The 14,714-nt window shown below is 41.7% G+C and overlaps 1 protein-coding gene across 6 annotated transcripts in view; it reads right to left on the reverse strand.

Annotated features, from left to right (window-relative positions):
• Positions 1-406: 406 nt before the first annotated feature.
• blnk (B cell linker) overlaps positions 407-14,714 on the reverse strand; it is a 200,726-nt gene continuing 186,418 nt past the window's right edge. For all 6 annotated transcript variants that reach the window (XM_033033623.1, XM_033033624.1, XM_033033622.1 and 3 more), the window contains 4 exons: positions 10,997-11,091; positions 3,839-3,922; positions 3,603-3,758; positions 407-871 (listed from right to left, as the gene is read on the reverse strand). In XM_033033623.1, coding sequence (XP_032889514.1) covers positions 752-871; positions 3,603-3,758; positions 3,839-3,922; positions 10,997-11,091 — 455 coding nt within the window. In that variant the 3' untranslated portion in view covers positions 407-751. The remainder of the gene's footprint in view (positions 872-3,602; positions 3,759-3,838; positions 3,923-10,996; positions 11,092-14,714) is intronic.

Here is a 14,714-nt window from a genome sequence, read left to right on the forward strand (position 1 = left end):
ATACTTGGCTAATAAAGTATTATTATGATTATGATTGTGATTATCCATGATACTGGTTTCATATTTTGTTTTATTCACAGCAGCAGGCACTGCTCTAGGTGATAACATTAACATCAGCCAAAATATGATTAGTGTGGTTGGTCTATGATCAAGAATTGTAATTGGTCTACTCAGTATCCTTCCATGAACAACACTTACAACAGGCATATGAATTTTATCTCATCAGACCAGACAGCTTCTGAAGCACAGATGAAATGCCAGCTGTACTGTGCTATACCGCAGAAACGATTTTCCTTCAGCTTTTCATTCTGCATTAACAATGATTTCATTTCAAATATTCTTAACAAACTATTCATAGCATTAGCAATATGATTGTGGACAGTATCAAATTTTGGTAACAAACACACTCATTTAAAAATTTTATTACCATTGTTCAACAGTATAAATAGCACGTTTTTAGTAAGAGTAGACAAGAAAATATTTTTTTTTGTCATCTGTGTGGTAGACATTTTATACCATGCAATAGCTTCAATAATGTTTTATTGTTGAAAATAAATTCCTTTGAGGTCCAAATAAATAGGTTAAATGATAAAATGGTTTCAACTGCTCATGAATTATGACTAACACAATAACCATGACAAAATTCATCTCTTATAGGAATTTAGACATCTCATTTTATTCAAATAATTTGCATTATTTGAAAATATGATATAAAATGGAAATGATATAAATACTATTCAGTAAACACACTTCACGAGTCCTTGACTGGATATTTCAGTTTGGTCGAATCTTTGGTGTTATTTTGACTGTCGATGAGAACCAAGGGAATCTTCTGATGGTTTTCAATAATATCAGCAATACTGAAAAAACGCTAATTGAATAGAAACAAACATTGTTAGCCCATTATTATTCTTCTTCTTATGTGGATCTATGACATAAATAATCAACATTTCAGCATGCAAAATTCCCCAAAGGTTCCACATGACGTATTTTTCTTTGTAAAAATAAAATGTAGTGAGCTGAAATTAGAAGGGAATAACAATGGTCTGGTCGATGACAAATTTAATAATAAGCTTCAGGAGTTTGAGAGCCCAAGGAACTGGGTATTCCAAGAATAAAGGCCGAAATAGGAGTACACCATTGTGTCATGAAATATATCCCTTTAATTTCTCAAATCTCTCAATATAACACATGGGTCAATTCTGTACGTAATTAGGAGTTTTAGTTCCAATATCCAGCGTGAAATATATTTGTTACTATCAATAAGGGAGGTCTTTCTGGTTAAAATATATTTCCCCTTTATCAATGAGTTTAAAAGCAGGCCACGAGATATTAGGGTAGATGACCAATATCTTGATCCGTTGTGTCCAAAGGATGCTCGCGCAAGGATAAATGCCAAGATGTCTAGGAAGGGATTTATGGAGCTGTGTGACTTGGCAGCTGAACACCTGGATGCCGTTAATGGAATTATTTAATTTGTGGATACTAAGGAAGCCAGAGTTAGAAGGACATTGATGCCCCAGGGTTGTGTAGAATCAGACATATAGTAGGGATTAAGACCAAAGAGGCTTTTAAAGTAAGAATGTGAATTATAAAATTGGTGCAATGCTTAGCCAGATACCAATGTAGGATACGAAGCACAGAGTTAAATATGAACAATGATTGATGCAGGTTTAAGGAATGGAGTGGATTTCAGGATGAACTTTAGTTTATGAAGGGAACAGCAAGAATAGCCAGCGTGGAACATTTTGTCAGACTGCGTTTGAGAGAGGTGGATAATGGTTTCTGCACCAGACAAGCTGTCATTGCAGCAGAGGCTGGTGATGGAGCTGGAAACACCAGGGTGTGGGGATGGCCACTGCTCAGTATGAGGTTGTGAACTATGAGGTTTGGAGTCAGACAGTTGTAAGGAGGGAATGTCAATAAACAGGAAATAGATGTATGTTATTATTGAGTTGGGGAGTCAAGGAAAGAGCGTTCACGTCGCGGCCCTGCTTTCACCAATCTTTCCACCACCACGCACAAGAAGCACAAGACAGACACTGTTGTATGCTGATGTCAAGAAGTGTGTTCAGCTCTAGCTGAACAACTTCTATTCTTGTGTGTGGACTCGATAAGAAGAAGATTGAAGTGGCCTTGATCATCTTGATACTAAATTGGAGGAAATTTCTACTCTTTCAATGCTAGCGTAGAGGAATCCTTAATGATGCTGGCAGCCTTGCCAAGAAGCATGAAGTGCAGATGGAGTAAATGGAATGGAGGCTGGTTTGTGTGATGGCACGTCACAATTCTCTGCCATTTCTTGTGGTCTTGGATGGAGCTGTTCCCAAACTAGGCTGTGATGCATCCCGACAAAACGCTGTCTACAGCGCATCTGTAGAGTTGGTGAATGTTTGTTGGGGACAAACGGAAATTCCTAAATCTAGAGATTACTAGACTAAGTGGGACCCATTGGGTCCCAGCATCACACGGGAGGGCTGGTCACCAACGCAATATTCCACATCTCCACCAATTCCAATATTGATCGCCAGTGGGGGGGGCTGTCTGGGTGTTGCGGGCCGAAGGTACTGGTTTCCAGAGGGCTAGCATAGATATTGTGGGCCGAATGGATTCTTGGGCTGGCATCCAACTGTTGCAATGATTTTAAAAGCCAAGCCAAGGCAAACAATTGGGCTGCAGCCACCTGACAACCAAAATTCATTTTGTGAACACAAACTTTTTAAAAAGGCGAGGCAAACAATTGGGCTGCAGCCACTTTAGAGCTGCATCGAGGGGACTCGCCGTGGAATAGACGTGCGTTCATTGTTATTCGCAGCTCAGAGAGCCATGACCCTCTCGCTTCCTGGGTCTGGCAGAGACTGAGTGAGGCACTACACTTCCAGGTTTTATAGTCCCTCCCACTGCCGCCAGCGGGGGCAGCAGAGAGAATGGGGATTTAAAAAAACCCATTAATATCTCTGATTTTTCATCGATGGGAAAAATCTTCTGGTCCCGCAAGGCGGAGGGGGGCTCTGAGCAAGGTGGCCAAAAATGACGGCCATTGGTGGTGGCGTTCTCTCGGAAATCGCAGCACAGTGGGCCAAAAGCGGTCAAGAACAGACTTTTAGTAATATAGAAGATATTCTAAACTCTGCTATTTTTCTTCTTGTACTATCTGCTATACTTGTTCATGGCTTGATTGTACTCATGCATAGTGTGTTTGGACAGCACACAAAGAACATTTTTCATTATAAGGGATAAGGTGATTTATAATCCATATGTAATACTGAACTACAGAGAGGTAGTCTACTGCTGAAAAAGACATATGAGATGATCTGGACTAATCCCATCCTATTTGCATTTTACCCTGTGGTTTTCACTCGAGTCACTGTAACACAGGAGATAATATCCTAAAATAGAAAATTGGGAATAAACATGACACACAAATGAAAATAGTGCCTAGAAAATGCAACGCGCTATAGGGTAGTTTTTTAACCAAGTCACATTAAATTTCTGATGCGGTTATTGATTTTTAACTGATCTTTGCTACATGTGAAATAATTAAGAACACACTAATTATCCTATGATACATGAAGGAGATACATGAAGGAGAATTCACTTACCTCTTCACCACTCTTTTCTTTCCCCAATGCATACTCTTGCGTTAGTTCAATGTAGCGCACAGGAATATTGTAGACTTTTCTTTTGTATAATACAACTAATGTATAAGGCTGCCGTATGTCCTGTCCAGAGCTTTTTCTTATAAGATATGATCCGTCCTATTTGTTTAAAAAGTGCATTTAGCTACAAGAACAGATTGAAGTCATGTAAAACTGCTAAGAGAAATTAACTCCTGTACCTTATTGAATTTCTGCAATGCCTCTTCTGCAGTTTTTCGATCACACTGATTAGTGAACCAGGGTTTGCCATCTACACTCGGATCCTTCAAGTTAATAAAAAGTGGATGAATACCAAATGTTTCTAATATTGTTCAATGACGTCAACGAATTGCAGATAAATTTCCTAACCATTTTCAGCATAACTATCACACGCAGTAAAATGAATAATTAATATGATGTCTTCTCTGTGCACAACTGCTTACTACTTAAAAAAATGCAAAGACATTTTGTAGAAAGTATATATACAAGCATTCTAAATAGAGGCAAGATTAAGTCACTGAGGTTCTCATGCTTGGCTCGTTATTAACAAGACCATGGCTAATTGGAGTGTAATATCCACCGCTCACACCTATCTACCCATGCTAACCTTTAATTCCCAAAATTATTATCTATCTGTGCCCGAAATAACAGTTCACCAACTTTGCTTCCATCTTCCATTTAGGCTGAGAATTCCAAAGATTCATGATCCTCTGAGTGAAAAAAAAGTGTAATCTTCATCATAATTTGGTGAATCTTTTTGTTTTAAGTGATCCTCAGTCCTCGATTCTTCCACGAGAATCATCCTCTCCACACCCACCTGAAAACACCACTCAAGTCACTCTCATTTTTCCAATCTCCAGTAATACAAGTTAGCTTGTTGATCCTTTTCATAACCTCCACACTTCAGCATTTATTTCCCAGAGAAATAAATTGTATCATTATGTTAGGATTCTAAGTTACTCACTGAACATGCACACAAGTGACGACACACAACATGGTTGGGGAGGAAATGGGGAGAGGGGGGGCGGGGGGGGGGGGGGGGGGGGGGGGGGGGGGGGAAGGGATTACTTTCCTAGAAAACTGTCTGCATCACGATTTTCCGTAGCACAAAACCACATCAACTGCGTATGCATCAAGAAACACAGTTGAAAAAAAATAGATGTAATATTTATCCCCCACCTCTGCATAAATTTAATGAGCAAATTCTATTCCTTATTTCAAGTATTGGGTGATTTGTGAATTCTGCAAGGATGAATTTCTGTTGCCTGATTGGCTGTAAAGGTGAGGCTACCTGTACTGGGCTCTTGTGAATCATGCACTCAGCACTCAAATTTATTTGCATCACAAAACTCTGCAATTGTTCACCATGTATATATATATTTTTTTTACCTTCCCTACATTTGCTAGATCTTTTCCCTTTTATTTAACTTATCGCAGCCTGAAGAAGGGTCTCGACCCAAAACGTCACCTATTTATTTTCTCCAGAGATGCTATCTGACCCGTTGAGGTACACCAGCTTTTTGTGTCTATCTTCGGTGTAAACCAGGATCTGCAGTTCCTTCCTGCACATTTAACTTATCAACATCTATTTGCATCTTCTTCGTTGTTTTCCTGCCTACTGACAAGTCAGCAGGAATTCAGCTATCATACCTTTGATGCCTATGTCGTCATTTATATACATTATAAAAAGTTGAAGTGCCAAATACTTATCTCAATGGCACATCACTTGCTATATCTTCCCATCAGAAAAATAGATCCATTATTCTCCTCACTTCCTATTAGCCACTCAAACATCTGAGTATGCCAGTTATTATCCTCCACACTATGAAATATTTTCAACATCAACCTTTGATGTGACACCTTATCAAATGAAAAACAATTGACTTGGACAGACCAAGAGATCAAAGGCTAGATAAAACATTAATTTCAATGTCATTAAAAGTAGGAAGCATAAGATAGATGGAATTGTACAGCAGAGAAATCAACTCTTTTGGCCAACCTCATCCACACAGACCTGACACTCCACTGATCCCATTTTCTCACATAATCTAAAAAATAGTCAAATAAGTGACTGAAATACAGCTGTATATATAACTGATGACTCGATGAATATAAGTGAGCGTGCAATAAATGGAAGACAGTTTGACTCGCTTTGGCAAGTTTGCGCACCTTTGCAGATATGACTTCACCAGCCTATCAGATCAGATTCAGATTCAGATTCACATTTATTTTCACATGCACCACTTAAGGTACAGTGATATTTGATTTACCGTGCAGCCATACAATTAAAAGAAGACAACACAATTAAAAGGACGATAGAACTTAACAGTGATCACTGTGATGGAAGTCAATAAGGTTCAGTCAGTTTTCCTCCTTTTGTTCACCTCATGCCAAGTACGTGTAATTGACATAATGCACTTCCTTTATAATGTAAAACAAATTTCTACGAGCATTAAATCCCCTGAACACCCTTGAACAGTACTTCTGTTTCCCCATATATTTTAAGCTCATTGCCCTTTCAAAACTTTTGCAAAGATGTATATTCTGTGTCATACCTTCTAATTAGATTGTTGATGTAATCTAATTCAATTATCCGATGTAAACATTAGCTCAATGTGAGGGCTAAAAATACTCATTATACACCAATAGTTAGTTACACAAATTTCTGGCCTTTTAAAGTAAGAATTTTTAAGATTCTTGAATGACTTGTTTCTTGACTACTGAAGTCTACCAGAAGTGATTAAACCCAATGAAATGTCTTGTCGCAATACAAGAAGGCTGAGAGACGACATAACTTGAGGTTTGGCTTATTTAATCCAGTTATATAACCATTACCATGTAGTTATGTTATTATTATGTTGTTTATGATTTAGGGTATTATAATGGGAAGGTAGATGTGATCACTGACAACAGCAGTATATATGCTTATTCCCTAATTGTCTTGAGGGTTGTAGCTGAAAAAAGTTACATAGGCAACTAAATGTTAATCACATCACTATCACATCAGATCCAGTGAACATGGTGACTGGCTCTTGACACAGTTTCTTCCCTCAAGAAGACAGGGGCACAGCTGGATGAGCTGCTGCCTCAGCGCCAGAGACCCGGGTTCAATCCTGACCTCAGTGCTGTCTGTGTGGAGTTTGCTTACTCTCATAGTGACCACATGGATTTCCTCTGGGTTCTCCAGTTTTCTCCCACATCCAAAGACGTGAGGTTTTGTGAGTTAATTGGTCTCTGTAACGTTGCCCCTTGTGTGTCGGGAGTGCAAGCGAATGTGGGATAACATAGAACGAGTGTGAATGGGTGATCGATGATCGGCATGAAGTCTGTGGGCCGAAGGGCCTGTTTCCATGCTGTATCACCAAACTAAACAAAAGAGCTGAAGTCAGAGGAATTGGGTACTTAGTACAAGAAGAGTTTGCAAAAGTAGAAGAATGCAAGTCTATGGGAGGATGTAATGTGGATTTAAGCTGGAGAAATTAGGTGATCCTTTGTGAGGGAGAGAAAATGGAAAATACATTTGAAACTCAAAACAGAATAGAAAAGAGTTTGGTTGCAAATGTCCAGAAATATGTAGGTTAAGGTAATAAATGTGAAATAAGCCAGAGAAATTTTAGGAATTAGATTAAGGCCAGATATTTCTGAAAAATAACTCCCAAGATTTTTAATAATGCAGGAATGGTAATCCGTGTAGGATCTTTACATTAGTACAGGGAAGTTGAGGTTCCTTTAATAAAGTTGAAATGAATAAAAATGTCCAACTGAGAACATTTCATCAAAAGAACATAGTGAAAGATTAATGCTATATTCTTATTTAGGTGAATGTCAAGACATAAAATGTTCATAATATTCAGCCCATAATATTCCTATGAACAAGTTCACGTGAAGAAGAATTGCAATTTGGTAGATAGATAGAACATAGAACAGTACAGCACAGGCCCTTCGGCCCATAATGTTTGTGCTGAGCATGATGCCGGGAAGCTGATCTCATCTGCCTGTACATGATCCATATGTTCTCTGTTCCCTGGTCTTCCATGCACCCATCTCAAAGCCTCTTAAACACCACTATCATATCTGCCTCCACCACCACCCCCGGCAATACGTTCCAGGCCCCCAACCAATATCTGTGTTAAAAATACTTATCCCGCACGTCTCCATTAAAGTTTCCCCCTCTCCCATTAGAACTAAACCCTCTAGTGTTGGACATTTTCATCCTGGGAAAAAGACTCTGAGTGTCTACCTTATCTATGCCTCTCAAAGTTTTATTATCTTCTATCATCTTCCCTCAACCTCCGATGTTCCAGAGAAAACAACCCAAGTCTATCCAATCTCTCCCTGCAGCTGAAACCCTCTAATCCAGGCAGCATCCTGGTAAACCTCCTCTGTACCATCTCTAAAGCCTCCACATCTTTCCTGTAGGGAGCGACCAGAACTGCATGTAAAACTCCAAATGAGACCTAACCAAAGTCTTATAGAATTGCATCATGATTTCTGACTCTTATATTCAATGCTCCTAGCAATTAAACACCTTCTTTACCACTGTCAAAGTGAGGCCACACACAGATTGGAGGAACAGCACCTCATATTTCACTTGGGCAGTTTACAGCCCAGTGGCATAACTACAAGTGACCCTTGCATTTCCTCTCTCTCCGCCCCTCCTCCACCCCAGTCTTGCTAATTTCACCATTTGTATTCCTTCGTTATCCCCTCTTCCCCAGGCAACAATGGACCATTGTGGGCTCCACTTTTCCTGAGTCATCAATGCTGGCTCTGCTTTGTTCTGCACCTTTCCATACCTCGAGTGTCCCGAAACATCACCTATTCCTTTTCTCTAGAAATGCTGCCTGACCCGCTGAATTACTCCTGCATTTTGTATCTATCTTCGGTGTAAACCAGCATCTGCAGTTCCTTCTTACACACCTTTACCACCTGATCTACTTGTGCTGCCACCTTCAGTGAGCTATGAACTGAACTCCACAATCCCTCTGCATATTAATGCTATTAAGAGTCTTGCCATTAAATGTATAATTTCCCCTTACAAACTCCCAAAGTTCATCAAGTCAAGTCAGATTTATTTGTCACATACACATACAAGATGTGCAGTGAAATGAAAGTGGCAATGCCTGCAGATTGTGCAAAAAACTACAGAACACAATAGAACAGAATCAGTAATTACATATTAGAAAAACCTCCCAGCAATTTTTAAAAAGACACAACATAACAGTAAATTGGTACAGTAAATTAATCCCTGGTGAGATAAGAGTTTACAGTCCTGATGGCCTGTGGGAAGAAACTCCGTCTCATCCTCTCTGTTTTCACAGCATGACAGCGGAGGCGCTTGCCATGACCGTAGCAGCTGGAACAGTCCGTTGCTGGGGTGGTAGGGGTCCCCCATAATGTTGCTGGCTCTGGATCTGCACCTTCTGGTGTATAGTTCCTGCAGGGGGGCGAGTGTAGTTCCCTTGGGTGCGTTCGGCCGAACGCTCTACTCTCTGCAGAGCCTTCTTGTCCTGGGCAGAGCAGTTCCCAAACCAGATTGTGATGTTGCCGGACAAGATGCTTTCTACAGCCGCTGAGTAGAAGCACTGAAGGATCCTCAGAGAGATTCTGAATTTCCTCAGCTGCCTGAGGTGGTAAAGGTGCTGCCTTGCCTTTCTTACCAGTGTGGCAGCGTGTGATGTCCATGTCAGATCCTCTGTGATGTGGACTCCCAGGTATTTAAAGCAGCTCACCCTGTCCACAGTAGCCCCATTTACCACGTGCTCAAGTTAAACTCCATCTGTTATTTCTCTACCCATTTCTGCAGCTAATCCACATTCCTTCATATCTTCTGACTGCCTTCCTCGTTGTCTGCAACTCCACCAATTTGGGTATCATCTGCAAACTTTCTCCAAACCCACCTACATTTACATCCAGGTCATTTATATATAATCACAAACAGCAGAGGTCTCAGCACAGATCCACTGGTCTCAGATCTCCAGCCACAATATCTACCTTCCACCGCAACCTTCTGGGCAAACCTACCACAAGGGACCTTATCAAAGGTCTTACTGAAATCCATGTACACAACATCCATCACCCTACCTTCCTCATTCTCCTTCGTTACCTCCTCAAGAATCTCAATCAAGTTAGCTAGACCCAAAGAATGTGGTTGAACCTTGAACAAATTGTAGTTCATAGAGTACAGGGGACAGAGCGTTGAAGTACTTGAGATTTGATAAAGGCAAATGCATGAAGGTTTCCATGGTGGAATGCCACAGATAGTATCTTGGTGTGGATTTTAGCAACTGTACTGATATAGTAGGAAACAAGTTCTGAAACTCAGCTCTGTCAGAGATATCAATATCACAATCTTATTCCATCTGAGGATCCCTTGTTATGAGAATGGAACTCATGAAAAAAAGACAAGGAGGTAAACTGCACATGATTCTATAATGAGTAGAAATGTATCTGCAGGAAGGATACTGCAACATTATACTGCACTATGGACACTGGACAATTTGAACTTTAGACATTGATTGCACTGTAATTTGTCTTGTCACTGTTCATTTTGTGTTCACTGCTTTTCCACGCCCGGTTCAGGAATTGTTTTGTTTATTTAATCTAGTTTTTTTCCCCTCATCGTAGTTGGGGGCCGTTTTCACAGGACACTCTCCCTTAGCTGGTCGAGGAGATGCGAGTGTGTCTCTTCCGTCCGTCGGTTTCTGCATCGGTCTCCTCGCACCCCTCGGTACCTCGGGATCGCCCACGCAGCGCGTCACTGCGCCCGTGGAGCCTCCATCCCGACTCACGCCCGGGGTGTTCCAGACCTACATGCAGGAGCCGCCCTCGACCATGCTATTCCTTCCTCCGGTTCTGGGGGGGGGGGTCCTGTGGCGTCAGCCTAAACACGGGCCACTCATGCTCGAACCCTCGTCAGGAGATACGAGGGCGGGCACGTGACGTCATGGGCTAGAGGGAGTGTCCTGGTACTTAAGGTCTCTCACCGCGAGACCTTGGGAAGTCGACAGGTAGCTGAGCCCGAGATAATAACCTCGCTCAGCTACAGTAACATTGTATTATAGTTAGCGCACCAACCTAACGTGTCACCACGGAATAAATGACTCTTTGAACCGGCCTGACGTCTCACCTTTATTCACCACATATGGTGCCGCTACAATTTCATGGTTTGTTGGTTAAGAGCCTACAAGCAACGCACTGGCAGAAACAAATCTAAGAGTAAGTATCATGAAACACAGTTGTGGTGAGCTGAATGGAAATAGAAGTTGTGTCGATTTGACCTACTAATCTAAATATCCTTTCTTTTGTTTCTGTAGTCTATGAAACTGATACGATATATTGGCTTATGGAAGATTTACCTGTTCAAAACTTGAATGAGAACTGGGACTGGGAGGATTCGCTGGGTAAAGTCGTGCCGGAATTTCATTGTGTCTGGGTGGAGTTTCTGGAATATCTAAAACAATCATAATTAGAAAGTAATCAGTCACATTTGATTATTTCCCATAATCAGTCATCATGATCAATGTTACCCAAGTATCATCTCTATTGTAATGATGTGCCATTTTCTGGTAAAATCCTATTTTGCAAAACTGGGCTTGGATTCACTCCAAAAGAGACATTCCCAGCTTTCTGCTTTCAATTAACAGAATCATAGAATCATAGTAATTTTTTGCAAATTAGTTTTACATCCTCCCTTGCCTTCCAAAGGTACATTTTGCATAATTGGCCATGATGTCCAACCGCAGGTGAACCAGTGTTTTTTTAAAGAGATTACTTGCTTTTGTTCTTCCGCGCCCTCTTGAAGTCTATCATTGTCTACCTCATTGTTTACCATGGTTTTTATATCATTAAATTTGTACTTTGTGTACCCGCCAAGTGATCAAGAAAAGCAGCAATCCCAGTGATAATGGCCATTTTTGATTTATGGGCTTTTATTTTTGATCATAAGCATATTTCCTGCACTTTATCAAAAATGATCTGCAAGGCCAGGAACAATTGTGTTCCTTCAATCAGCTCTACTTCCTCATCAACAAATGTAAATCTAGTTGGTTCAACATGATTTGCTTTCCTGTATTAAACCATGTTTGCCCAAATAACATTTGGTTCCAGATTGCTGTTCCAGATTCCAGTGGTTTCCTTACCATAGAAAGAAGACTGACCAGCCTAAGATGCTGTGTTCATCCTTGCATCCTTTTCTAAACAGTCATGTAACATTTGCAAATCTTCAAACCAAGCAGTATCGCAAGATTGAAAGTGTAAATCCCCTCATCCATCTAGGATGTATTATATTGACACTGGATTACTTATTTAATTTATGTACAACCAGTATTTTTAGTATCATGTACGTTCAATTTTTAGTCTATCTAGTACCTTAACCTCCTATTTACCAGTGACTTCCATGACAAATAATTTTTAGATGAAGTGAGACATTGAGTACTAATGTAATATCTCTGTATCTGTCTAATGCCTCTTTTATTTGGTCCTAATCGGCTCTTTCCCTGTGCTCACTACACATTTTTGATAGTTATGCTAATGGAAACATCTGGATTCCCTCGTGTTATTTCTATGTCCATTCTCCTACTCCAATTTAGTTTTGTTTTTTGTTTTACTCCCCTTCAATCTCTCTCTACTTGGTCTGGTTGTCACTTGTATCATTAACACAGTTACTGCTTAATTTGTTTCCCTTTCATCATCCAGGAAGCTATGACGTTGGTGCGTCTATCATTCCCTCTAGGAGGAGAGGTGAACAGTTTCCATCTGTCTCTGAGCTCCTTGCCTCCACAGGTATCGAGTGACCTACTAAGTTCTTGCAGCAGTTTGTTGCCGCTGTTCTGTGGTGATATTTTGCAAGCAGCACAACCGCAAAGAATCAAATATAGCAGCTCTGAACTTTGGATGTAAGAAACAGCACAAATCGGTGCGGTAACTGACCATATAAATGGACCAATACTATTATGATGTCCTGAATACAAGGGAGCCTCTGATTGTAAGGGAGTTCCCTGTGGGAAGATAATCGTGGAGGATCACTACTGTAGTCCGTACAGTCCCACAGAAACCAGGGAATGTGTCTGGAAATGTTGGGCTTGCTAGTAAGACTGAAGCACCTGGACTACACCCCTTCTCCCTACCAATCTGCTGACCAATGTAAAGTCCCAAGAGAATAAAGTTGAGGACTTATGGGCAAGGTTGCTTTATCAAAGGGAGATGAGTGAATGCTCTGTGATCTGATTCACAGAGACATGACTCAGCCCAGCTCCCTGGACTCGGCCCTCCAGCCTGAAGGTTTCTCCATCCATCGCATGGACCGAACACAGGCATCGGGGAAAGGGAGAGGTGGTAGCACCTGCCTCATGGTCATGTAGCTCAGACCCGGCGGTCCTGTCCAACCCCTGATCTCCCTAATTGCAACATGTGGTGCTGAAGTGTGGCCACTTCCTCACCGCCATCATCATGACCACAGTCTACGTCCCACCCCAGGCTGATGTTCACCTAGCGCTGGAGGAGCTGCATGCAGTCAACGAACACTAGTAGATGTACCCCGACACCTTTCCCATCATAGCCGGGTTCTTCAACGAAGCCAGCCTGAAGAAATCACCCCCTAACTGCCACCAGCACGCATCCTGCAGCATCAGAGGATCAAACACCCTCGACCTCTGCTATGCCACCATCATAGATACCCAATCACTCCATCCGTCGCCCTCACTTTGGGAAATCAGACCACGTGGCTGTGCTCCCTCTTTCTGTGTCGAGGCAGTGACTGAAGAGCGTAATCCAGCAGTGAGGCCTACACTGAGCTGGTCAGGGGAGGCAGAGGAATGACTCTGCGACTGTGAAGTTGGTAGACGGGCCTAAATGAATACACCACAGTTGTTACTGACTTCATAAGGAAATGTGTGTCCCCACGAAAACCATCCGAGTATTCCCCAACCAGAGGTCTTGGATGAACCAGGAGGTCCGCAACCTTCTGAGATTCCATATCTCCGGCATTCAAGAATTGCAAGACAGGTTCACACAAGAAGTCCAGATATGACCTTGATAAGGCCATCAAAAAGATTAAAGGGGACTCGCTCTAAACGGGAGGATGATACGGATGTTTGGCAACTGTGGCAGGGCTTGCATGCCTACACTTTCTACAAGGCAAAACCAGGGGGCAGCTCAAGCGAGAGCAAGGCTTCACTCCCAGACGGGCTCAATGCTTTGATAGGGATGATGTGCTTCTCGCACCGACATTGATATTCGTTGGATGAGATTACAGATGACGATGTCAGAGTATAGGGAGGAATATCAATCCACTGACTGATTGTCCTGGGGCCAGCACACTGATGCAATCATAAAGGAAGCAGGTCAATGACTCTACTTCCTTACAAGATTGAGGAGATTTGGTCCGTCATTGAATGCTCTCTTGAACTTCTACAGGTGGACAGTAGAGAGCATATTAACTGGTTGCATCACGGCCTCGTTCAGCAACTTGAATGCCCAAGAGCAAAGACGATTGCAAAAAGTGGTGAACACTGCCCAGTCCATCGCGGGTGCCGATCTCCCCACCATCGAAGAGATCTACAGGCGTTGCTGCCTCAAAAAGGCAGCCAGCATCATCAGACCCACACCACCCTGGCAGCGATCTCACTTCACTCCTGCCATCGGGAAGAAGTTACAGGAGCCTGAAAACTGTGACTTCCAGGTTCAGCAGCAGCTTCTTCTCAACAACCATTCAGCTATTAGCCACGACAACCTCCAACTGAGCTCTGAACTCCAGGGACTTGTGGGACGTTGCTTTTACTGTTTTTGTCTTTGCACTTTTATAGTCTGCTTTTTATAGATCAAACAACTTTTTTGTTGTTTATTATAGTATTTACAGAGTACTATGGTTACATATCTGTTCTGATGCTGCAAGTAGGAATTTCATTGCTCTGTTTTGCGACATTTCATAATAAAACACTCTGTACTCTTGACACTCTTTTTACCCCTAGATTACAACATCTGCAACCAAATGTCTCCTTAGGTGAACCGTACCTCTTTCAGAAACGTTTTGCTCCAGAAAGTTTTGAGAAGTTCAAAGTTTCTTGCCCATCACTG

This window comes from Amblyraja radiata, chromosome 15 (genome assembly GCF_010909765.2).
Source record: "Amblyraja radiata isolate CabotCenter1 chromosome 15, sAmbRad1.1.pri, whole genome shotgun sequence".
In the NCBI taxonomy this organism is placed as follows: Eukaryota; Metazoa; Chordata; class Chondrichthyes; order Rajiformes; family Rajidae; genus Amblyraja; species Amblyraja radiata.